We start from the raw sequence: 27,171 nt of genomic DNA, 5'->3' as shown, positions 1-27,171 counted from the left end.
ACATGCTATGCTTCAAAACCATTTTCAACATGGATAAGCAAGGCATCAAAATTTCTTTGTGAGGTGAGAAGCTCGAAAGTTGCTTTTATACACCATTTGAGAACTCAGTGCATTGGGTCAATAGGGCAGCATTTTAGCTTCCCCATTTTTTTCCTTTTTACCTAATAATTTTGTGTGTTGTCATTCCCAGTAAGGAACAAATTGTCAAGGTAAATAAAATTTAACCAGACTTTAAGAATTGAGCAAGGCTTTTGATTTTCTTCCTTTGGCAATTGTATGACAATCAAGGTAAACTCCTAAGCCATGTCAGGTCAGAAGCCTTTCTCAGGAAAATTTTTTTTAAAAAAACGTGATCTTTGACACATTTTTTCATCATTGTCTCTGTCAAATCTAGTGCCCATGACTGTGTGTGTTTAATGGCTTTATTTTGGTCCTTTTGAAAACAGTTCTTTCCATTTTTGCACAGAGGGGATATAATGAAATCCGTGAGGTTAAACAGTTCCATTTCACTGGATGGCCTGATCATGGAGTTCCATACCATGCTACAGGACTTCTTTCCTTTATCCGGCGAGTCAAGCTGTCCAACCCTCCCAGTGCTGGCCCCATCGTTGTGCATTGCAGGTGAGCAGTAATCCCAATGCTGTCAACTGTTCGTAGTCAGTTTTTCTTAGAGAGTATCAAGATAAGGCTTTTAAGCATGAAAACTACTGTACGTTTGCAAAGTTCCAGCTTGCATATAGATGAGGTAAAACAGCAATAAAAGTTAGCTATACATAGGATATAAAATAGAAACTTAAGAAATAACTGCATTCATCTCAATGTGTGCAGTGTTGTCCACAGTTGTGAATGTAAGAAAATCTGTCTTTTAGTGGCAATATCTGTGTTGTTTTTTATCATTTTTGAAAATCCCATATGGTATAGGATGGTAGGTTGAAATCAAGATTTCTTGCCAATTTAGTAAATTCCCAATAGAATCCTAGCTTTTAAAACTAAATTTGAGACATGCAAAGTTACTAAATGGTCTAAATTGCCCGAATTTGTACTGCGAAACAGCTATTTAAGAATTAAAAAAAAAAAAAATCTATCCATCAGAGGACCTTGAAAACTACATCAGTGAAATCCAGCAAGTATATGCTAGTGAAATGTGCAGATTATATCCAGACTTTCTTTTGATTAGAAACTTCTTTTGAAACAATCATTCAGAGACACTTTAAAGCAAATTACATGGCCTCATTTTTGAGATGTGACCAGAAAAACAAGTACTGAATGTGAAAAGCTTTTTCTAAATGCTACATACCATTCTCACATACTACTCCCTCAAGCTACATAATAGGTTGTAGTTAAGCTTTTTTTTTTTTCCCTGAAAATCCAACCTATTCAGAATTTAAATAACCAAGTACAGAAGGGGAAGAAAAGGAAACAGAGAATGAAATAAAGGTAAGACATCGCTTAAGGATCAGGATACTATGTACCCTGAAAAAAAAAATCTTCAGTTCAATCCCCCTCAAGAAATCTGATGTACTTTTCAATTACTTTCCTGTCTCAAACCCTGGGAACAGTGATTGAGAAGAGATGGTAGGGGGGAAAAAGAACTAGAGATAGCCGCAAGATCTTTTGCTTAAATTTCTAAATGAACAGTGAGCTTAAGAGAAGTGACCAAATCTCTACAACAAAGAAATAATGTTAGTAGCCCATCTAAGCATTTAGAAAATGAGATAGATAGGTTTTCAATTCAGGGATTTCTTGATTTATCACAGAGGCTTACTTTCTTATGAATTGCTTGATTTAGAAATGTGCCAAGATTCTCAGACACTCTTGAAGCAGAAGTGTTATTTTTCTCTTACACTCAGGTGTCTCTCTAATTACAGAAAAGAAGGAGCCAGCTACAAAGTGAATTCCCCACCCCCCCCCCGTGAAACCAAAACTATATCCTGTTTCCTTCACTAATATATATAAAAATATATGTTTTTATTGTTGTTAGGTAGCATCGAGTGGGTTCCAACTCATAGCAACCCTGTGTACAACAGAATGAAACACTGGCCATCCTCAGAATCATTGTTATGCTTGGCAGCTACTGTGTCAACCCATCTCATTGAGGGTCTTCATCTTTTTCACTGACCATCTACCTTACCAATGTTGATGTCCTTCTCCACGGACTGGTTCCTCCTGATAACATGTCCATAGTATGTGAGACATAGTCTCTCCATCCTTGCTTCTAAGGAGCACTCTGGCTGTACTTTCAAGACAGATTTGTTTGTTCTTTTGGCAGTCCGTGGTATATTCAATATTCTTTGTCAACACCATAATTCAAAGGTGTCAATTCTTCTTCGGTATTACTTGTTCGTTGTCCAGCTTTTGCATGCATATGAAGCAACTAAAAGCACCATGACTTGGGTCAAGTGCACCTTAGTCCTTAGAGTGACATCTTTGCTTTTTAACAGTTTAAAGAGATCTTTTGCAGCAGATTTGCCCAATGCAATGTGTCATTTGACTTCTTGACTGCTGCTTCTATGGGTGTTGATTGCAGATCCAAGTAAAATGAAATCCTTGACAACTGCAATCTCTTCTCCATTTATCTTGATGTTGCTCATTGGTCCAGTTGTGATTATATACATATAATTGCAGAAGCATATCCAAGGGGTAAAATAATCAACAGTATATTATGATTCGACTTCTAAATTGGATATAGTAAGACAGAAACTAACTTTGTCACCTGCTGAGAATCATATTCTGCACCTAACAGCTCTTTTTATCTTTCCTTCAGATCACTGTCCAAATACGCTTTCTACTATAGGTCTTCTTCCCTTTGATTCTTCTTTCTTCCCACCCTCACCATTAGAACCTCCCCTGAATTGTGGCTCCTCAGATATCCCACTTAAAGCTTTTGGTGTCTATGGTGTTTTTCCTTGGAACTTACAAGAGTTTCTCTGACTAAAACAGTAAGCCAGCAACTTCCCATGTTGCCAGAAGAGCCACAACTACGTGCTTATAAAAGTCTTTCGGATTGAAGTTAAAGTTTAAAACATAAATCACTACTTACCCAATTCTATGACTTTGAAATTATGTGTATTAAATGTACTTAAAACAAGGCCTCTGTAAGAAAGGTATGGAACTTTCTTGAATAATGTATTATATTATTTTTAAAACAATTTGATTTTAAGTTGTGTCCTCTAATTTGAAACTCTTGTTCCAGTCCTCAGTTTACACGAAAGCAGATGCTCTACACAAAGTTGTTTGTACATTGTTTACACAGTGTGTACAAATTGTGTTTCTTGCCCTTAGTTGAATCAATTTGACTTCACCTATCTGAAAGTGGAGGGGATCTTTATTAAAGTTTTAATAAAGTTATTTTTTATTGATTAAAGTTTCATAGACAATTATGTTTCCTAGAATTCTTTAAGTGTGGCTTTGAATTTTTTTTTAGTGCTGGTGCTGGACGGACTGGCTGTTATATTGTGATTGACATTATGCTGGACATGGCTGAAAGGGAGGGTGTTGTTGACATCTACAACTGTGTCAAAGCCTTAAGATCTCGTCGTATCAATATGGTCCAGACAGAGGTATGTTGATTTACCACTAGTGTTATTTTTTTTTCTTTTCTTTTCCTTCCAGTATATATCAAACAAAATAATAGATTCTTCTTAGTTCATCAAGTCATAGTGGAAAATACTGATTTTTTTCATTAATATTGCTATATAGAAAAAAAAATTCTCTAATCTCTGCCTTTGATGACAGAAATGTTTTATTAAAATCATTTGAATTTTTTTTTTCCTTCTTTTGGTAGGAACAGTACATTTTTATTCATGATGCCATTTTAGAAGCCTGCTTATGTGGAGAAACTGCCATACCTGTCTGTGAATTTAAAGCTGCATATTTTGATATGATTAGAATAGACTCTCAGACCAACTCTTCACATCTCAAAGATGAATTTCAGGTATTTGCTATTTCTAGGGCCTCATTTATAAGCAATTTAATAGAATTTGTTCTGGGCAGTATTCATTCTTTAAAGGAAGGTCTTTCAAGTCAAATTTATAAACTTTGACCCTGTGTTAAGTATAATACCTGTCTCTTTCATTATATGGATTATGGAGTCACTTTTGTATTAATGAGCTCATATCTGTAATATCTTAAAGGGCAAATAAGTTCAGGCTCAGGAAAGAGTATGCGGAAAAAGGTATCATAAAGTCAAATTTGGTGGTGATTTATGTGTATTTGCAACTTTTTTTTTTCATGCAGCCTTATGGATTTTGACCTTCTATGTTACTCACAATGTCATAGCTGAAGTTTATACTAAGCATTGTGTCTAAATAGCCCCAAATGTTAAAATATCCCTGAAGATGTGTGAATATGAAGTAAACAGTGGCTCTAAAACCATAATTCTTGGCCCAGCACCCTTTCCATCATGCCACAGCCTAACTCCAAATACGGAATGCCAAAAGGTTGTTACAAATGATGTAATTTCCAACTTTGGTGAAGGGTCATGATAATGGACCATCTGGATTGTCTTTTCTTTAGTTATGCAATACATTTTACAGGTAGCTATGTTATCCTGCTTCCTTTTTTCTTTTAAGAAGGGGCACTTTGAACAATGTATATTTTACTTCTTTGTTACTTCTCAGGCTTTATTAGCTTTAACTACAAAGTCCATTAGCTGGTCATAGTGGCAAATGCCATTGCTTTACACAAATCTTTCACTTTCTACTTCGCCTTCTAAATACTTGATGCATCTATGTTCTGCTATTAAATGGGTCACTGTGTTTTAACCCGGGTTCCCTTTTCTTTGCAGACCTTGAATTCAGTCACCCCTCGACTACAAGCTGAAGACTGCAGTATAGCATGCCTGCCAAGGAACCATGACAAGAATCGTTTCATGGACATGCTGCCACCTGACAGATGTCTGCCTTTTTTAATTACAATTGATGGGGAGAGCAGTAACTACATCAATGCTGCTCTTATGGACGTAAGAGACTGCCCTCTTTGTTAATGTAAAGTGCCAGGAATCCATGAAAAGCTACATAATGCAACAGAAATACTGACTAGTTTTCTTTACTGGGAAATTAAAAATGGCCTAAAAAGAAAAAACTGGAAACTTCCATTGAAGTACAGTTGTATGTTTTTGTTTTTTTTTTGCTTTAAGAGTGATTTTGGATTTCTCCTACAGTGACTCTTAGGAACTATAATTTTATAGTTTTATTGCAGTTGTGGAGCTTGATTATGAATTTTTATATTCTCTAGAGGAAATATCTGCAGGTGATATTTTTGATCTTAATTATTTTCAAAAAAGAAAATCATGTTTATCTATTTTGAATACATTTAGGAATGAATTTGAAAAATCCTTGAATGTCATATTCTACAGAAGTTGTGTTAATTTGGGAAATTTTTATCTCTGACATTTAATGTTCCAATAACTTAATTCTAACTGCTTTTCATTGACCATTAATTAATAGAGATTATTTATAGATAGGAGCTCTGGTGGTGCAGTAGGTAAGAGCTCAGCTGCTAACCAAAATTTTGGCATCTCAAATCTACCAGCCACTCCTTAGGAACGCTATGGGGCAGTTTTACTCTGTCCTAAAAAAAAAAATTTTTTTTTTCTTATAGGGTCACTATGAGTCAGAATCAACATGATGGCCGTGGGTTTAGTTTGTTCTTTTTTTTTTAATTTTTACTGTACTTTATGTGAAATTTACAATCCAAGTCAGTCTCTCATACAAAAACTTATATACACCTTGCTATATACTCCTAGTTCCTCTCCCTCTAATGAGACAGCACACTCCACTGACTCACTGTTTTCATTTCCATTAAGTCAGCTCTTGACCCCCTCTGCCCTCTCATCTCTTCTCCAAACAGGAGCTGCCCACATAGTCTCATGTGTCTACCTGAGCCAAGAAGCTCACTCTTCACCAATATCATTTTCTATCCCACAGTCCAGTCCAATCCCTGTCTGAAGAGTTGGTTTTGGGAATGGTTCCTGCCTTGGGCTAACAGAAGGTCTGGGGACCATGACCTCTGGGGTCCTTATAGTCTCAGTCAGACCATTAAGTCTGGTCTTTTTACGAGAATTTGGGGTCTGCATCCCACTGCTCTCCTGCTCCCTCAGGGATTCTCTGTTGTGTTCTCTGTCAGGGCAGTCATCGGTTGTAGCCGGGCACCATCTAGTTCTTCTGGCATCAGGCTAATGTAGTCTCTGGTTTATGTGGCCCTTTCTGTCTCTTGGGCTCATAATTACCTAGTGTCTTTGGTGTTCTTCATTCTCCTTTGCTCTAGGTGGGTTGACACCAATTGATGCATCTTAGATGGCTGCTTGCTAGCATTTAAGACCTCAGGTGCCACTCTCGTAAGTGAGATGCAGAATGTTTTCTTAATAGATTTTATTATGCCACTTGACTTAGATGTCCCCTGAAACCATGGTCCTCAAACCCCGCCCCTGCTATGCTGGCCTTCGAAGCATTCAGTTTATTCAGGAAACTTCTTTGCTTTTGGTTTACTCCAATTTGTACTGACATCTCCTGTATTGTGTGTTGTCTTTCCCTTCTCCTAAAATAGTTCTTATCTACTATCTAGTTAGTGAAAACCCCTCTTTCTCCCTCCCTCCCCGTTCTTGCAACCATCAAAGAATATTTTCTTCTCTGCTTGAACTATTTTTCGAGTTCTTAATAATAGTGGTCTCATACAATATTTGTCCATTTGCAACTGACTAATTTCACTTAGCATAATGCCTTCCAGATCCCTCCATGTTATGAAATGTTTCACGGATTCATCATTGTTCTTTATCGATGCATAGTATTCCATTGTGTGAATATACCATAATTTATTTATCCATTCATCCATTGATAGGCATCTTGGTTGCTTCCATCTTTTTGCTATTGTAAACAGTGCTCCAATGAACATGGGTGTGCATATATCTGTTCGTGTAAAGACTCTTATTTCGCTAGGATATATTCCAAGGAGTGGGATTGCTGGATCATATGGTAGTTCTATCTCTAGCTTTTTAAGGACGTGCCAAATCAATTTCCAAAGTGGTTATACTGTTTTACATTCCCACCAGCAGTGTAGAAGTGTTCCAATCTCTCCACAGCCTCTCCAACATTTATTGTTTAGTGTTTTTTGGATTACTGACAGCCTTGTTGGAGTGAGATGGAATCTCGTTGTAGTTTTGATTTGCATTTCTCTAATGACTTGATGGCAATGGGTAATGGCTAATGATCATGAGCATTTCGTCATGTATCTGTTAGCTACCTGAATGTCTTCTTTTGTGAAGTGCCTGTTCATATCCTTTGCCCATTTTTTAATTGGGTTATTTGTCTTTTTGTAGTTGAGTTTTTGCAGTATCATGTGGAATTTAGAGATCAGATGCTGATTGGAAATGTCATAGCTAAAAACTTTTTCCCAGTTTGGATAGGTAATCTTTTTACTCTTTCAGTGGAGTCTTTGGATGAGCACAGGTGCTTGATTTTTAGGAGCTCCCAGTTATCTAGTTTCTCTTCTGCATTGTTAGTAATGATTTGCATACTGTTTATGCCATGTATTAGGGCTCCTAGCATAGTTCCTATTTTTTCTTCCGTGGTCCTTATCATTTTAGATTTCATGTTTAGGTCTTTGATCCATTTTGAGCTTGTTTTTGAGCATGGTGTGAGGTATGGGACTTGTTTAATTTTTACGGATGGATATCCAGTTATGCCAGCACCATTTGTTAAAAAGACTGTCTTTCCCCCTTTTAACTGACTTTGGGCCTTTGTCAAATATCAGCTGCTCATATGTGGATGGATTTATGTCTGGATTCTCAATTATGTTCCATTGGTGTATGTACCTGTTGTTGTACCAGTGCCAGGCTGTTTTGACTACCGTGGTGGTATAATAAGTTCTAAAATCAGGTAGAATGAGGCCTCCCACTTTCTTCTTCTTTTTCAGTAATACTTTACTTATCCAGGACCTCTGTCCCTTCCATATGAAGTTGGTGATTTGTTTTTCTATCTCATTAAAAACTGTTGTTGGAATTTGGATCAGAATTGCATTGTATCTATAGATGGCTTTTGGTAAAATAGATATTTTAACAATGCTAAGTCTTCCTATCCACAAAAAAAGGGATGTTTTTCCACTTATGTGGGTCTTTTTTGGTTTCTTGCAGCAGTGTCTTGTAGTTTTCTTTGTATAGGTCTTTTACATCCCTGGTAAGATTTATTCCTAAGTATTTTATCTTCTTGGGGGCTACCATGAATGGTATTGATTTGGTGATTTCCTCTTCAATGCTCTTTTTGTTGGAATCCAACTGATTTTTTATGTTTATCTTGTATCCCGATACTCTGCTGAACTCTTTTATTACTTTCAGTAGTTTTCTTTATGGTTTTCTGTGTATAAGATCATGTCATCTACAAATAGAGATGCTTTTACTTCTTCCTTACCTATCTGAGTGCTCTTTATTTCTTTATCTAGCCTAATTGCTCTGGCTAGGACCTCCAGCACAATGTCAAATAAGAGTGGTGATAAAGGGCATCCTTGTCTGGTTCCCAATCTCAAGGGGAATGATTTCAGACTCTCTCCGTTTAGGATGATGTCAGCTGTTGGCTTTGTATAAATGCCCTTTATTACGTTGAGGAATTTTCCTTCTATTCCTATTTCACTGAGAGTTTTTATCATGAATGGATATTGAACTTTGTCAGATGGCTTTTCTGCATCAATTGATAAGAGCGTGTGGTTCTTGTCTTTTGTTTTATTTATATGATGGATTACATTGTTTTTCTAAGGTAGAACCATCCCTGCCTACCTGGTATGAATCCCACTTGGTCATGGTGAATTATTTTTTTGATACATTGTTGACTTCTATTGGCTAGAATTTTGTTGAGGATTTTTACATCTAAGTTCATGAGGAATATAGGTCTGTAATATTCTTTTTTTGTGGTGTCTTTACCTGGTTTTGGTGTTGGGGACATGCTGGTTTCATAGAATGAGTTTGGGGGTATTCCGTCCTTTTCTATGCTCTGAAATACCTTTATAGTAGTGGTGTTAAATCTTCTCTGAAATTTTGGTAGAACTCTGCAGTGAACCTACCCGGGCCCGGGCCTTTTTTTGGTTGGGAGTTTTTTGATTACCTTTTCAATCTCTTTTTTTGTTAAGGGTTTCTGTAGTTCTACCTCTTTGTGTTAGTTTAGGTAGGTAGTGTGTTTCCAGGAATTCATTTCTTCTAGGTTTTCAAATTTGTTAGAGTACAATTTTTCATAGTAATGTGATACGATTCTTTTAATTTCATTTGGGTCTGTTGCAATATCGCTCATCTCATTTCTTACTCGGATTATTTGTTTCCTTTCCTGTTTTTCTTTTGTCAGTTTGGCCAATGGTTTATCAAGTTTCTTAATTTTTTTCAAAGACCCAGCTTTTGGTCTTCTTAATTCTTTCAATTGTTTTTCTGCTTTGTATTTCTTTTAATTCTGTTCTAATTTGTGGTATTTGCTTTCTTCTAGTGCCTGAGGGTTTCTTTTGTTGCTATGTTTCTTTTTGTTCAAGTAGTAGGGATAATTCTTTGATTTTGGTCCTTTCTTCTTTTTGTATGTGTGCATTGCTTGATATAAATTGACTTCTGAGCGCTGCTTTCTCTGTGTCCCAAAGGTTCTGATAGGAAGTATTTTCATTCTCATTGGATTCTATGAATTTCTTTATTCCATCTTTGATGTCTTCTATAATCCATTTGTTTTTGAGAAGGGTGTTGTTCAGTTTCGAAGTGTTTGATTTCTTTTCCCTGCTTTTTCTGTTATTGATTTCTACTTTTATGGCCTTATCGTCAGAGAAGATGCTTTGTAGCACTTTTATGTTTTGGATTCTGTTAGGGCTTTCTTTATGACCTAATATGTGGTCTATTCTAGAGAATGTTCCATGTGCATTGGAAAAGAAGGTATACTTGGCTGCTATCAGGTGGAGTGTTCTGTATATGTTTGTGAGGACAAGTTGTTTGATTGTGGCATTTAGATCTTCCGTGTCTTTATTGAGCTTCTTTTTGGATGTTCTGTCCTTCACCTAAAGTGGTGTGTTGAAGTCTCCTACTATAATTGTAGTGCTGCCTATCTCACTTTTCAGTGCTGTTAAAGTTTGTTTTATGTACCTTACAGCCCTGTCATTGGGTGCATAAATATTTAATATGGTTATATCCTCCTGGTATATTGTCCCTTTAATCATTATATAGTGTCCTTCTTTATCCTTTGTGGTGGATTTAACTTTAAAGTCTATTTTGTCAGAAATTAATATTGCTACTCCTGATCTTTTTTGATTGTTGTTTGCTGGATATATTTTTTTCCATCCTTTGAGTTTTAGTTTGTTTGTGTCTCTAAGTCTAAGGTGTGTATCTCATAGGCAGCATTTAGATGGATTGTGTTTTGTTTTGTTTTGTTTTGTTTATCCATTCTGCCCCTCTCTGTCTCTTTATTGGTGCTTTTAGTCCATTTACATTCAGCGTAATTATGGATAGGTATGAGTTTTTGATGTCCTTTTTTGTGTGTTGATAGCTTCTTTTTCCCACTTAATTTTTTGTGCTGAGTACTTTATATATTCACTTTTCCTCTTATTTGTTGTTCATTTTGTTTCTGCTAAGTCTCTATTTTTTTCTTGTAGTTTATTTTGATGAGTAGAATAGTTAGTCTTCTTTGTGGTTACCTTAATATTTACCCCTATTTTTCTAAGTTTAAACCTAACTTTTATTTCTTTATATCGCCCTGTCTTCCTCTCCATCTTCCTCTCCATATGAAAGATCTATGACTATATTTCTTAGTCCCTCTTTATTGTTTTAATGTTGTCTTCTTTTACATAATGACATCACTGTTTCCCTGTTTTGAGCATTTTTTTATCATGATTTATTTTCGTCATTTCTCTATCTGGGTTGACATCTGATTGCTCTGTCCAGTGTTCTTGTCTTGAGTTGATACAAAGAAAGATATTGATGCCTTTGAATGTTTTGTCTTTGGCATCTCTGTCACATTTGTCTCAATTTCCAGATTACCTTTTCAATATAAACACTGGACCTTTTATTCTACTTGCTCCTACTTTCTGTGACTCGACAAAGATAAATTTTATAGTTGAAACTTTTCTGTGGTTTTAATAGTGTGGTTGGGCCTTCAGAGAGTAATGGTTGGTTTGGGTTTCAGGAATAGGACTGGACTCTTCCCCCTCTCCCTACCTCAACCCCATTGTTAGTGTTACACACCCTTTTACCCTGCCTATTATGAAGAATTAGGAGGTAAGGCCAAGGATTCTATGATTTCAAAGCCTTAGATGTGCTCCTGCATTTAATAAGGAAAACAAATAGGAACTCTTCAGTCTTCTCCCCTACCATCACCTCCTCATTCACCTCTCTTCTCTGTGACTCAAAAAATGAATAGTTATCAGTCTGCTTTGCCTTACTTCCCATTTAGTAGATCAGACATTTAGTTGGGAGAAAGCTTACTTCTTTCATCTGATCCTTTCTCATGCCCTTCATACCATTCTTAGGAGGTATTTACCGCAGATGCAGGCGTAACTTAGTAAGGTCTTGGTCAGTTAAAAGTAGCCAGGTGAATTACCATCTACTTAGATTTATCTCAGAGTCTTTTAGAATGAAATACTATGGTTAACATGTCCCAGTGAAATCCAAGGATCAGCTTCTACACTGATGTTAAGACACCTGTATGATACTAATGATTTAGGAGAGCACAAAAAAAATTTTTTATCAACATTGAGGAAATCTATCCCAGGCATCTTTTTTTTTTTTTTTTTTAGCAAATCATTGGTTTATATCACTACATACATCGTCAGTCTGTAGAATAACAGATTGCCCTGGCCAGATGGGTTGAGGTTGAACAAGGCTCTGCTCTGCTTTCTTGTTTTAGCTCTCATACTGTAAACAAGTGTCCTTTTTGTAGTCTGTTTAGCTCTACATTTTGTGTGTGTGTATGTGTGCTTTCTGTCGGTGATTTCACTGTTTAAAGTGGCCCCCAAGCATAGTGCTGAGGTGCTATCTAGTGTTCCTAAGCACAAGAAGGCTGCAATGTGTTTTAGGAAGAAAATACTTAAGTTAGATAAGCTTTGTGCATGAATTGTAGTGCAATTAGCAATGAGTTTGATGTTAATAAATCAGCAATATATATTAAATAAAGCATCTTTAAACAGAAACGCACAAAACAAGGTTATATGTTGATCAGTAATGAAACTGTTATAACTAGAAGCTCACTGGAATCTAACCCTTCACCTGAGAGAAATGGTTCAATATTTGGAAATTCAGTGTTTGCAACAGCTTTAGAGCATGACTACTGTGTATAACAAGAATTGACAGTATACATAACAGTCAGTAGATAGATTTTTAAAAAACCCCAAGATGCAGACCCCAAATTCTCATAAAAAGACCAGACTTAATGGTCTGACTGAGACTAGAAGAATCCCAAGCCAAGAACCATTCCCTAAGACAACTCATCAGACTTGGAAAGGACTGGACAATGGGTTGGAGAGAGATGCTGATGAAGAGTGAGCTACTTGTATCAGGTGGACACTTGAAACTGTGTTGGCATCTTCTGTCCAGAGGGGAGATGGGAGGGTAAAGAGGGTTAGAAACTGGCAAAATGGTCACGAAAAGACAGATTGAAAGGAGGGAGTGGGCTGACTTATTAGGGGGAGAGTAAATGGGAATATGTAGTAAGGTGTATATAAGCTTAGATATGACAGACTGACTTGATTTGTAAACTCTCACTTAAAGCACAATAAAAATTATTAAAAAAAAAAAAAAAAAAACCCAAACCTATTGCCGTCAAGTTGATTCCGACTCAGAGTAGCCTTATAGGACAGAGCAGAACTGCCCTGTAGGGTTTCCAAGGAGCACCTGGTGATTCAAACTGCCAGTCTTTTGATTGACAGCCATAGCTCTTAACCACTACACCACCAGGGTTTCCAGTAGATAGCTACACAAACACACACACACTAGGAAATGAGCTTACTTTGCCTTCAGCCTCACTGACGGTGATTACTTTTGGAAAACTGAAACAGCCCAAGAGGTACCTCATGGAGGTCCTTAACCTCAAGAAGTTCTTTAGTTCCTTCTTCTTTTTTTTTGGTCCTGTGTTTATTTTTCTCAACAAAGTAAACGTTCAGTTCCTGATTTTAGACTTGTTGCCAAGGCAGATCAAAGTCTTACCCTCAAACTAACTAATTACTAATTCTAGAATATTCCAGTAGTCCGTATCTATTATCCCATGGCTTAAACAGCAATCCAATTCAATCTCTATTTGAAGCTGTTAGGTCTTATTAGTATATTGAATCTGCTTTTACAATTGATCGTGCATTTCAAGTCTCTTATGTTTCTCCATTTACCTTGTTATTTCACAGAGCTACAGGCAGCCAGCTGCTTTCATCGTCACACAATACCCTCTGCCAAATACTGTGAAAGACTTCTGGAGATTAGTGTATGATTATGGCTGTACGTCCATTGTGATGTTAAATGAAGTCGACTTGTCCCAGGTTAATGCCTATGAGCTGCTTTTGTGTACTTGTACACACTTAATAGAGTAGTAGTAAAATGCTAAAATCTGTACTTTACTACCCTAATTAGAAAAAATAACTCCAATTTTCTTTTTCTTTCAAAACATTCATCTTCTAGGGCTGCCCTCAGTATTGGCCTGAAGAAGGGACGCTGCGATATGGCCCTATCCAAGTGGAATGTATGTCTTGTTCAATGGATTGTGATGTGATCAACCGGATTTTTAGGATATGCAACCTAACAAGAGTAAGTCATTGCTTAATCATTCTAACTGAGCTGATACAGGAGTTAAAATTATGACCAGGATGGGGTATAATTATATTCAGATAACAGAGAGAACAGTAATAATAAGTACCACATAGTCAATTCCAAAGCCAGTAATCTCTTACACCTTAGAACTAGAATGAAATATGCATTCTAAAAGCAGGAATGCAGGTATGCTGGGAGCTAGGTTCTCTCGTGAGTTGCTAGACTAACTTATTCCTACTGGAAATCTAGATTCAGATGCACTGATTCAATTTAGTTTGATTGTCTGTGCCTGGCCCCTGAGCATATGTAGATTTATCTCAAGAATGACTGAATGTTTTATTAGTATTGACATCCGGCCCAGAAAAGGCTTCGGATTGAAAAATTATATAATAATAACATCAACAACAGAGAAACTTTACGTCAGGAGGAAGGGATATGTTGGAACAGAAGGACCCTTGTAGAAGGGCTCCATATAAGAAAATGACCTATGCATGCAGATAGAGGTAAATCACAGCTGTCATCAATTCTGCTTCTACCTACAATTTCATACTTCTAAATGTCCCAAGAATATTGAATATACCATGGACTGCCAAAAGAACAAGCAAATCTCTTTTGGAAGAAGTACAGCCGAATGCTCATTAGAAGCAAGAAAGGCAAGACTTTGTCTCAAATACTTTGGACATATTATCAGAAGGGACCAGTAGACAGTGAGTGAAAAAGAGGAAGACCCTCAGTGATATGGATTGACACACTGGCTGCAACAATGGGACCAAGTATAACAACAATTGTGAGGATGGCACAGGACTGGGCAGTATTTCATTCAGTTGTACGTAGGGTCACTATGAGCTGGAACCAACTCTACAACATCTTACAACAGCAATAAATACCCCAACATCTGACTTTGCCCAGCTCTGAAGGTGGAACCAGTGCTGCTACTGCTGTGCCTTTTACCAGGAGCAAAGTAGCAACTATGTCCTTCAGGAGTCCGTTCCCTGACTTTTCGTGTGCTTTTTATTAAATGGCAAATTAAATTTAAGGACTCTCTCTAAAAAAAAAAAAAAATAGTACTAATAACTCTTTAGATTATGAAATCAAATACTAAGCAAAATTTGAAAAGAAAACATTAGTAACTTCCGTGAAATTACACTGTTTTTAAAAAGAAAAAATGCTCTGTTTTTTACAGTACCAGCTCTATGTTTGTATATTATTTAGGTATGTGATTAGGATTGTCATATTTCAGTGTTTTTCATCAAAATGGCTCTATGTGTGTCTGGTTAATAAGTCTATAAGTATATAACTATAAGCAGAGGATAAAATCATATCCAATTCTATTGCTCATTTCAGTGGAGAAAAAAGGAATAGCTTCAGTCATGTCATAATATTCTTCCATATCTTAGATGTTAATTTAAATGGAATCTCATTATGTCTGCACATCTGTTACATTATGGTTCTAGTAATATTTTAGATGAGAAATCATAGCTGCTGAACTAAGAAAGTAGGATCTGTCTATTGTGCTGTTTATATGAAAAAAAATTCTAGGAACTGAAGTCTGTATTACATTTATTTTGTCAACATTTTATTTACTTGTTTATTTAATTTTATTTTATTTCCCCTGTATTTGGTGTGGAAACCTGGTGGCGTAGTGGTTAAGTGCTACAGCTGGTAACCAAAGTGTCAGCAGTTCGAATCCACCAGGCACTCCTTGGAAACTCTATGGGACAGTTCTACTCTGTCCTATAGGGTCGCTATGAGTCAGAATTGATTTGACAGCACTAGGTTTGGCTTTTTGGTTGGTATATTTGGTGTACTAGTACTAGTCCCTGTTACTGCATGATTTTTTTTTTTTTTTTTTTATGTCTGCAGTCTCGCTGATTTGACATCTTTCATTCATCAAATATGTAGTGTACACCAATGACAAGATGGGTATTGTACTGGGTAGCTTAGCCAGGTAATCAAAAAGACTTCTTTGGCCAGTGAGGTTTAAGCTAAAATCTAAAGAATTGGTAGGAGTTATCTGGGTGTATAGTAACTAACTGTCCTGGTTTGCTCAGGACAGAGAGGTTTCCTCGGATACACATATGTCAGTGCTAAAACCAGAAAAATTCTGAGGAAGCTGAGATAAGGTAGTCACTGTAATTGAGAATGAGAAGAACAAGGAAGAAGGAAGCATTCAAGACAAAGGGAACAACATGGACAAAGTCCCTGAGGTGGAAATGAACAAGGCATGATCGATGGATTTAAAAAAGTGAACATGTTAGAACATTTAGATAAAAGAACAATAAGGGAATAGAGGAATTGAACAATACTGTAAACCAACTAGACCTAACAGATATATATAGAACATTCCATCCAACAATAGAATATACATTCTTCTCCAGTACACATGAATCATTCTCCAGAATAGACCATATGTTAGGTCACAAGACAAATCTCAGTAAATATACAAAGATTGAAATTGTACAAGGCATCTTCTCCAACCACAATGGAATGAAACTAGAAATCAATAATAGAAATATAACTGGAAATTTCACAAATATATGAAAATTAAATAACACACTATTAAACAACGAATGGGTCAAAGAAGAAATAAATAGGGAAATTAGGAAACAAGCTAATGAAAGTGCGGCATACTGAAACTTATGGAATGCAGTAAAGGCAATATTCACAGGGAAATTTATAGCTGAAAACTCCATTAAAAAAGAGGAATGATCTAATCAATAGCCTTACTTTACACCTTGAGAAATTACAAAAAGAAGAGCAAATGAAGCCCAAAGCTACCAAAAGGAAAGAAATAATAAAGATTAGAGTGGAGATGAATGTAATAGAGAATAAGAGCAAGAGAGAGAGAATCAATAAACCCAGAAGTTGGTTTTGTCAAAAAATAAACCTTTTTCTAGAATGACAAGTCAAAAAGAGAAGAGATATAAATAACTAAAATCAGAAATGAAAGTGGGGACATTACTACCAACCCTACAGAAACAAAAAAAGGGATTGTAACAGAGTGCTATGAACAGTTGTATACCAACAAACTAGATAACCTAGATGAAATGGACGAATTTTGAGAAACACACAAAATATCTAAATTGACTCAAGAAAAATTGAAAATGTCAACAGACCTGTAACAAGTAAAGCAATCAACAATCAAAAATCTTTCAACAAAGAAAAGTCTAGGACCAGATGGCTTCATTGGAGAATGTTACTAAATATTTAACAAATTAACACCAATCCTTTTCAAAGCCTTGCAAAAAATAGAAGATGAGGGAACACTTTCTAACTCATTCTATGAGGCCAATATTACCCTAATACGAAATCCAGATAAAGACATCATAAGAAAAGAAAGCTATAGACCAATATTCCTTATGAATATAATACAAAAATCCTGAACAAAATACTAGCAAAGTAAATCCAAGAGCACATTACAAGGATTATACACCACCATGATTAAGTGGAATTTATCCCAGGAATTCAAGTGTGGTTCCACATCAGAAAATTAATGTAATATACCACATTAATAAAACTAAGGAAAAGAACCATATGGTCATCTCTATTGATGGAATAAAGGCATTTGGCAAAATCCAGCACCGTTTCATGATAAAAAACAATCAGCAAACTAAGAATAGAAGGGAAATTCCTCAACACGATAAAAGACATTATGAAAAACTTATAGCAAACATCATACTCAACAGGGTAAGACTGAGAGCTTTCCCTCTAAGATCAGGAACAGGACAAGGAAGCCTGCTTCCACCACTGCTGTTCAGCATTGTACTGGAAGTTTTAGCCAGAACACTTAGAAAAAAAAAAAGAAATAAAAAACACCCAAATCAGAAAGGTAGAACTAAAGCAGTTTTCTATTAATAAATGATATGATCCTATATGTAGAAAATCCCAGTGAATTCACGAGGAAGCTAGTAGAGCTAATAAATGCATTCAGCAGAGTTGCAGAGTACAAGATCAACACACACAAAAACAGTTGTTTTTATATGCCAGCAATGAACAATCTGAAAAGGAAATTAACAAAATAATTCCATTTACAATAACATCTAAAAGAATAAATGCCTAAGACTAAATTTAAGGAGATGGAAGACTTGTACACTGAAAACTATAAAACATTGCTGAAAAAAATTAAAGAAGACCTAAATAATTGGACCCCATGTTCATGAATTGAAAGAGTTAACATTTTAGGATGGGTCCATATGAAAATCAACTCAAGATGAGGCAGTGATCTAAATGTAAGAACTAAAACCTAAAACTCTTAGAAGAAAACAGGGGTGGCACTCAGAACCTTCTTTTTGACAATGGATTCTTAGGTATGACATTACAAGTATAAGCAAAAAAAGAAAAAATACATCAGTTGGACTCCCTCAAAATTAAAATAAAAAACAAACAAAACTCTGTGTCAAAGGACTTTATCAAGAAAATGAAGAGACAGCCTACAGATTGGGAGAAAATTTGGGGGAACCATATATCCAGGAAGTGTTTAATGTCCAGAATATATAAAGAACACCCACAACTCAACAACATAAAAACAACTGAATTAAAAATGGGCAAAGTAGCTGAATAGACATTTCTCCAAAAAGACATACAAATGATCGACAAGCACATGAATGATGCTCAACATCATTAGTCATTAAATGAAATACAAATCAAAACCTCAATGAAATACCATTTCACACCCACTGGGATGGCTATCATCAGAAAAATAGGCAAGGATGAGGAGAAATTGGAACCCTCATCCATTGCGGGTAGGCATGTAAAATGGTGCAGCCACTGTGGAAAACATTGGGTGGTTAGTTCCTCAGGAAGTTAATCATAGAACTACCATATGACCCAGAATTCCACTTCTGGGTATACACCCAAAAGACTTGAAAACAGAAACTCAAACAATACTTGTATGACAGTGTTCATTACAGCATTATTTATAATAGCCAAAGGTGGAAACAACTCATGTCTATCAATAGATGAATGGCTAAACAAAATGTGGTATATACATACAATTGAATATTATTTAGCCAGAAAGAGTAGTGTAGTTCTAATACATGCTGCAACAGGGATGAAACTTGAAAACATTATGCTAAGTGAAATGAGCCACAAGAGGACAAATATTGTGTGATCTCACTTGTGTGAAATAAATCTCTAGTAGAGGCAAGTGCATAGAAACAAAAGTTTATTAGTAGTAATGGGCCAGGGGCAGGAGGACTGCCCCTGGCCCATTACTACTAATAAACTCCAGGGGCAGGAGGACTAGGGAGTTATTGCTTATGGGGTCCCGAGTTTCTGTTTAGGGTGATGAAAACCTTTTGGAACTAGATAGAGGTGATGGTTACACAGCATGATGAAAGTAATTAATGTCACTGAATTGTATACTTAAAAATGGTTAAGATAGCCAATTTTGTGTTATATAGTTCTTTTTTACCATTTAAATGACACAAATTTGTGTGTGTGTGTATGTGTGTCTAGAATGTGAACAACATGTTACATAGTGAAGGGAAAGTTGGGGATGGAGGTGGAGCCAGATCACATGAGAATTTTAAAGTCATAGTAGGGATTTAGATTTCATGATAAGATAATTTAGAAGCCACAAAAGCGGGGAAATGAGAAGATCATATTTATATTTCAAAATAATCATGATGGCTGCAGTAAGAATGGATTAGAAGGAGACAAAAGATTATTCAAGGAAATCAAACAGGAGATGATATCCTAACTCATGTGAAAGATGATTCAGACTTAGAGTGCATTGATGGCAGTGGAGAGGAACAGAGATGGATTTGAAAGTTATTTAGGAAGTACATTCACGGGAACTGATTATTGAATATGGGTTGTGAGGGAGTGGCAGATACAAAGGGTAACGTGTTTCTTGCTCCTGTAACTTACCTCAACTAGACTTAACCCAATGTAAATGTTGCTTATATTCTGGTGTAAATTGAGATACGCAATTTTTTTTTTTTGTAAAAATTGTAGTCCCAACTTACTTATGGAAATTTTTTTGCCTTTACAGCCACAGGAAGGTTATCTGATGGTACAGCAGTTTCAGTACTTAGGGTGGGCTTCTCATCGGGAAGTGCCTGGCTCTAAACGGTCATTCTTGAAACTGATACTCCAGGTGGAAAAATGGCAGGAGGAATGCGAGGAAGGGGAAGGCCGGACGATCATCCACTGCCTGTGAGTATGGCAACTTGGCCTGGCCGTTCGGGGGCCTTGGTGCTCATTTTCTTAGTAGCCTTTGCATTTTTATGGTAAAGAGTATCTGAGTCACATCTTACAGACCTCCGTAGTTGTTTTAAAACAGTCTGCTTACCCTACCCAGAAATATAATTAACTACTAATTTTAATTTTTGTATTTTTTAAAAATATGTATTATTATATAGTTTTTATATGATTGAAACTATTCTGAGCACTACTCTGAACCACTTTTATGATTTACAGTTTACAAATATATTGAAATCTCAAGGTATCTAGGTTGCAGCAATGCATGCCTATAGTACATCCGTATGTGTAAACTACCAGGGTGGAGTTAGCTCAAGCTTCCTTCCCGTCTGCCCTGTACACATACACACACATACATGAAGCAAAATAAGGAGGCAGGTGGAAAAGAAAAACAAAAAAAGACAGTTTTTTGTTTTTTGTTTTCACCCCAAACATATAGAATGATGTAGCCTATAGTCACCAAAAGCTGCTATGTAAAATGCCTTTCCTTTCTTTGCTTTCAGAAATGGTGGTGGGCGAAGTGGCATGTTCTGTGCTATAGGCATTGTTGTTGAAATGGTAAAACGGCAAAATGTTGTTGATGTTTTCCATGCAGTAAAGACACTAAGGAATAGCAAGCCAAACATGGTGGAAGCCCCGGTAAGTCATGGAATCTTAGACTTAGAAGGGATCGTAGAGTTTAGTCATGTACCTCCTGGTTGATTTGACTTCAGACATATGTGGGGAATCAGATGTGTAAATGAGCCTTTCTGGGGACTTTCTCACCTAACTAGTGGATTGCTGAATATCTCATTCTACCCATATAAACTTTTAATCGCACATTACATACAACTGCTGATGATAAAGAGAACTATTTTCATTTAATTTGGGAAATTTGTAGATTTTTTTTTCTATTAAAAAAGAAATTTTTTTTTTCTATTAACAGCCAATAAATATTTGCTACTATAACCATTGGTAAATCGTTCTAAAATAGGAATAGATCCTGCTATCTAGCCTTTATTCTTGTGTATTTTCATGTTTTCTGAGCACATTAAAATAACTGGTAAAGCATTGAACTGAGGAGTACACTCATAAGCTCGATCAGTACTTTAGATACCCAACATTTTTGAAAGATAGCTGAAATTTATTTTAGTCATAATCTGTAATTCCTCATTTTGTGGTCAAATTGTAAATTGGTAAGCTTGCCTCATTGGCAATTTTCAGCTTGTACCTGTTTTGAAATCTGGTGAACCACAGGGGCTATAAAGCAGTTTTCATCTGCTATTAGTAAAAACTAGTGGTTGGAAAGGAAAATGTATAGTCAATAATTAAAATATTTAATAATTTCTTTGATTATTTGATCCTTTATGTGGAAAGGTGGGGGGTGGGAGGAGTGAAGTGGACTGGATCAAGTCAGTACTGTAATAGATCAGAAACCAGAATTAAGTACAGTTTATTCTCGTTATTTGCAGTAGCTATGGTCAATAAATTGGAGCCTGGCTGTGCAGTGGTTAAGAACTATGGTTGCTAACCAAAAGATAGGCCATTCAAATCCAGCAGCTGCTCCTTGGAAACACTGGGACAGTTCTACTCTGTCCCGTAGGGTTGCTATGTTCAATAAAGTCCTTGCAAATACTAAGTTAGCAAATACCGAACCAGCCTTATTCAACCTCAGCTGGAATATTTTTGCTGCTCTGCGCATGCGCACGTCTGTAAATGTGCCATGGGTATTTTTAGTGAATATGAATTCCTGAATAAGGAATCAGAAATGAGGGATAATGCGGATGGACTGTACCCATAACTAGATATTTTAGAGCTTCATTGTAATTGGGGAAAACCATGTGTGTGGCACACCTGGAGGCGTACCTTTTAGATGGTCTTTTTCCTGAGTCAAAGCAGGGAATTTGTAGAGACCACACCCATGTTTGTGCAGCTCCTAATGTTAGGGTGCTATGTGTAAAAGACCCCACCCTTCTGGAATAGGAATAATGATTCAATTTACTACTGTGCCCTGTTACAGCCCACCATCAAGGAAATGTTTACTCCTAGGTTAGGTTGCTAAAGTACTGACACAGAGGAAATAAGCAGAAGCAGCCACCTCCCCTAGGGAATCAGTCCCAGCTTTATCTTAGCCAACTCTAAGGAGCCCTGGTAGCACAATGGTTAAGCATCTCGACTGCTAACCAAAAGGTTCAGAGGTTCAAATCTGCCCAGCCGCTCTTCTGGACAAAATACCTGGCTATTTGCTCCTGTTGAGATTACAGCCTAGGAAACCCTTGGGGCGGTTCTTCTCTGTTACACTGGGTCACTATGAGTGGAAAATTGACTTGAAGGCACCTAACAACAACAACAAACAACAAAGAATGTTGCTGTAGAGGAGAGTGGTCTTGATCCTGACCTGGTGTAAGCACAGATCTTATTGAACCTGCTCGTTAGATCAGGTTTGCCTGCCTGCTCACTGGGAAAATGCCCTATTAGATAGCTGCCTCTGTAGTAAAGGGAAAAAAAAAGGATGTGTTTATTCATATTGAAAATGATTTTCCATTTCATTACTTTTGTGTAAAGTATGTACAATTTTTTTTTTACCAACCACAACCTCTTTATTCTTTTCTTTTTTTGTTTCTATCGCCGTGATACCTCCAATACATGGGATGCAATATCTTGCTCACTCTGCTTAGTGGCAGGTGCTGACTGATACTTTGAGCATTCTTTATGATTATTTGTAGGATATGGCAGGGAACTCCCTTATTTGCATAATGCTTTCTAAAGTCTCAGTACTCCAGACCACACAATTTATATGATGCTTGAGTTTGCCAGGACTCGTAAAATCAGAACACAGTCCGTGCGTGTTTACAGAGAGATAATAGGCGTAAGTGTGTGGGGGCCCCTGGGGTGAGGATGCCGTATGCAGAGTAACAAAGTTAAACTTCTCTAATACATCTTACTTCTAAAGAGAGAGATTTCTGTGGGTTAAAAACATGTGTGTGGTGGATCAGGCCTGGAGCAGCTGTGTAGTTTACATACTCAAAGAAAAGCGAACCAGAAAAACCAAGACATCATTGTTGCTTGCCCTACATTTATCAAGATGATCAGATAACTAAAATGAGCAATTCAATAAACGTTAAAGCATTTTCACCACTTCCTGCTCATGGATTGCTCACAGAAGAGGTGCAATGCTTCCTGAGGCAAAATTTGAAGAGTTAGGTTTATACCGTTTCACTTTTATGAGTGACAACAGACTTCTACCCCTTCTCCAAATTCCCTCTATGCCTTGCCATTCTTCTGTAGTTTATTTCCGTTATCTGGACAAGATGATGTTGGTTGCAGCTGGGGTGCTGGCAGAGGAAATCGAGAAAGGGGGATGGATTTGAGGGATTTTAAAGGAAGAACTCTCAGGTCTTTCTTACAGATTGAATGGGTAGTGGTTATGTCTTTAAGCTCCTCGCTGTTTTAAGATTTCTTATGTGAACTTTGCCTCCATCTCTAAGATCGAGCCTTCTTAAAACCATCAGGGGGCCCACTCCTAGCTTCAGAATTCAACTCTTGACATCCAGATCTAACCCGGGTTCTCCACTTTTACTTAAAAAGGAAAAAAAGGTGGAGGGCTAAACTCTGGCATTCTAAAAAAAAAAAAAAATAGCTGCTATTTTCCTTTATATTCATGTCCCATGAATTCCAACTAAACACACCACCCTCTAATTTGTGTTTAAAATTTGTGTTTAGTCACAGTTAATGATTAGTTTAGTGTGCTGTTGAGTTGAACTGACAAGTTTGCTAAGAAAATTTAGAGCGTAAACAAAATTGCTAGAGACCGATGTAAGAGACTTAACTGTTACAGGCAATTTTTGGTTCTTCAGATGCACTTACCACAGTGGTAGGCTAATTTAAATCACACCTACTTGATAATTAGGGTGGGACTAATAAAGAACTCTCAGAAAGTTCTTATTACCCTAGTTTATTGCTGGAGACACCTGGAAGCTCTCTTTAAATAATCTGCCTTTTAAATTATTCTCCAATTCAGCATGCGTTTTACCCACTTTGACTGCATTACAGAATTTTTTTTTTTTTTTTACATTACAGAGTTTTTTTTAATGAGTTACATACTGTAAGTCATAATTTGGAATACAGTCTCTGAATTTTCTAAATTCTTTATAATGGAGTAACACAGAGATGGACTTAGAGGGAAAGTGGTTAAAACACACAAATTTTATTGCCAGCCAAGTTGCCTTAAATTTATAAAGGCAGCAGAAATAAATGTTCAGGTATAAAAAGCCTCAGAAAATTTAAGAACCATTAGCCACCCTTGAAAAATTTACTTAAATACTCCGATGAATCAAAAATTGTAAAAAATAATGAATTTAAAATTGAGAAATGACAGATAAAAATGGATTTTTTTTAATCCTGAAGGAATAATCTGAAATGCGGAGAAGAATGTTTGCACATGTTCCTTGTAGCATTATTTATAACAGAAAAAAGAAAAAAGGTAACTTGACGGTCAAACGCTCCATATGTTAGATTTTTATGTAGTATCAAAATTGTGTTAAAAGAGATGTTTAATAATATGGAAAAAGACTCAAAATGTTAAGCAAAGAAAGGAAAATATAAAATTAATCCTGAAATATACATATATAATTATATATTTTAAAAAAATATTTACTCCAAAATAATTACTGCCATATTTCAACCTTCATTAAAAAAATGGAAGCAAAATAAGGTAGGACTTTAACAGCAATTGCTTATGATAATAGAATTATATATAGAAATACCTTTTTTTGTTTTCTTGTATTTTTATACGCTGGGAAATTTTTCTATAATAATCAGATATTACTAGCATAATCAAATAAGAATTGTAGAGATGTGAAACAAAGTTTGATAGAAAAAATTAGTCAAAGATAGCATATCTTTTTACTTCACGTTTCTTTCTTAACCCAGGATCATTTAGACTCACATGTAAACCCTGTACACCCAGATATTAAAATCATATATAGAAAAAAATGTAATTCTTAAATACTCTAAATCGTTGAGTGTTTATTTGATAGCTATTATTTTTATTACCTTTTTTTTTTTTTAACTTTTCTCAACCCTTTTGTTTAACGTCTTTCAGGAGCAGTACCGTTTCTGCTATGATGTAGCTTTGGAGTACCTGGAATCGTCTTAGTTGGGTGAGACTTTTAAAAGTACATCCAAACAGAAGCCTGTCCGTCTGTTGAGCCAGCAATTGTTGTACCTATTACACCTGTGCAGAAAGATTTTAATGTGGGGGGTGGGGGACTTTTACATTCAAGAAGTAAAAGTATTTTTCTTATGAAGTTGTGTATCTTAATAAAAAGGACTGAATTAGTTTCTATTACTGTGTTACAGCATCAACATTTCGTGCCACGTAAGTTATATTTAATAAGAACCAGATTGAAAAAACCTGGTCAAATGAGAACTTAGCTGTGTTTGTATAGTGAATATGCAGCCTTTTCTCTCCTGGTTTCAGTAGAGCAACCACCACTTGTTGCATGAATTAATACTTCCTATGTGACATTTTTCTCCCTTTTTTAGATAAAGGATGTTAAATCTTAACGGAAGAGGAAAAGAAAAGCCGTGGAAATTCATAGTATATTTCATTTTTTAATATGTTTCAAGTGTAACAGATCTCTATATAAATATATATAACTGTCTTATTTTCTTTTAATGTGCAATGATGGCTGGATCATTTAAAGTTCTTTTTAGAAAATAACATAAGCCAAAGACTCAAGTGTAAATATGTCTATATGAAGAAAGCACATTATATTTATTGGTTACTCACATTCCTTTTTGATGATTAAAATACTACTACCACAGAATCATTTTTTTTCCCCCAAGAAAGCTTTTTCTTTAGCTAAAATCAATTGTAAATGATTTTTGTAGATTATTTTTTTGTATGTTTTAGTGTATGTAGAGGGCAAGCTTTCTCTTCATAAACCAGGAAGCAGTGTCCTTTATAGTGATTTTCTTGTGTACATACTTGTGAATTAAATTTATGTAAAACACCTTGGCAATTGGGTCTTTTAATAGAGGACCAAATTAAAACATTGGCTGAAGATGTTTAATTTTTTCAGTTTCATTAGGTAAATAATGGTTTGGTGATCACATATGAGAAATGCACACATTCAAAGGCCTTGCTGATAACTGAACTGCACAATTTTGAACATAGCCTTTAGGCATCATTTAAACTTTAAAGGAATCAATATTTTCAACCTGTGGCCAAGCACTGGTCAAGAAAACAAGATGGCAACATTTATGCTTTCAGGGTCAAGTTTTAGCAAACTGTTAACTGTCAAGGTGATAAAACATTTCTTTTGATGTTTACATGCACAAGCTTTGGGTTCCGACCATCAGAAGTGTGAATAAATCAATGCCAGATTCCTGTTTTGTGCATTGCCATGGGATTCCCAAGTGAACCTTTCTAAATGTGGTCTTGTTCACATGCTCCATGTAGCTGTAACTTCACATCATCAGCTTGCAGTTTGTTATTGACTAAAGCATTCCAGTATCCTCTTTCTAGATTGCCAGTACATGACATGGTGCTTATAAAGATTTAATTAAAGTAGGAGTGAAATAAAATTTTTATAATTACAATAACTACTGTTTGCACATTATCTTCTGTTCTTAATTTTCCCCAGTAGATAGGCTATTTCTGTATCCATTGACAGGACCCTGGGTGGTGCAGACGGTTTTCACTTGGCTGCTAACCAAACGGTTAAGAAAGCCCTGGCAATCTGTTTCCATAAAGATTACAGCCAAGAAAACCCTATGGGACTCAGCTCTACTCTATAACACATGGGGCCCCATGAGTCAGAATTGATTCAGTAACAACAGGTTTTTGTTTTTTTTTTTTTACTCATTGACATAAGTAGATCACAGAAATTCTATTAAAAGCAAAATAAAGGTCCATATTAGTTTCTATCATATTTTTCTTTAAATTGAATGTCATAAGGTCCAGGTAATGAAGGGGAAAGATGGACTGATATCAATTTATTTTTTTCTTTTTGCCTTTCTTTGTCTCCATTCCACTTGTCCTTTTACGTAATATGCATTTCCTTACTTCTTCCGTAATAACAAAGTTGGCAAATGGTAATTATTATCCTGTTTTACAGATGATGAAACTGAAGCTAATGAGAAGGAAAATGACTTTTCAACAGATTAAATCCGAGTCTGACTTAGCACCTCACTCTTCCACTAAATATACTGCTCCCCTGTTGATATGACAAAGAAAATTTGGCACT

At 36.0% G+C, this 27,171-nt stretch overlaps 1 protein-coding gene across 2 annotated transcripts in view; it reads left to right on the top strand.

The window, feature by feature from the left end:
- Positions 1-25,764, top strand: part of PTPRK (protein tyrosine phosphatase receptor type K) — a 691,930-nt gene extending 666,166 nt beyond the window's left edge. Inside the window, exons 22-31 of one of the 2 annotated variants that reach the window (XM_010593476.3) lie at positions 467-621; positions 3,425-3,560; positions 3,785-3,934; positions 4,787-4,960; positions 13,336-13,467; positions 13,607-13,732; positions 19,731-19,894; positions 20,443-20,578; positions 25,023-25,080; positions 25,466-25,764. In XM_010593476.3, the coding sequence (XP_010591778.1) occupies positions 467-621; positions 3,425-3,560; positions 3,785-3,934; positions 4,787-4,960; positions 13,336-13,467; positions 13,607-13,732; positions 19,731-19,894; positions 20,443-20,578; positions 25,023-25,076 (1,227 nt within the window). In that variant the 3' untranslated portion in view covers positions 25,077-25,080; positions 25,466-25,764. The other variant, XM_064290685.1, reaches the window with a different exon arrangement.
- The last annotated feature ends 1,407 nt before the right edge of the window (positions 25,765-27,171 follow it).

This window comes from Loxodonta africana, chromosome 1 (genome assembly GCF_030014295.1).
Source record: "Loxodonta africana isolate mLoxAfr1 chromosome 1, mLoxAfr1.hap2, whole genome shotgun sequence".
NCBI classification, from domain to species: domain Eukaryota; kingdom Metazoa; phylum Chordata; class Mammalia; order Proboscidea; family Elephantidae; genus Loxodonta; species Loxodonta africana.
The sequence above is the reverse complement of the archived record's forward strand: the minus strand, read 5'-3'. Positions and strand labels throughout refer to the sequence as shown.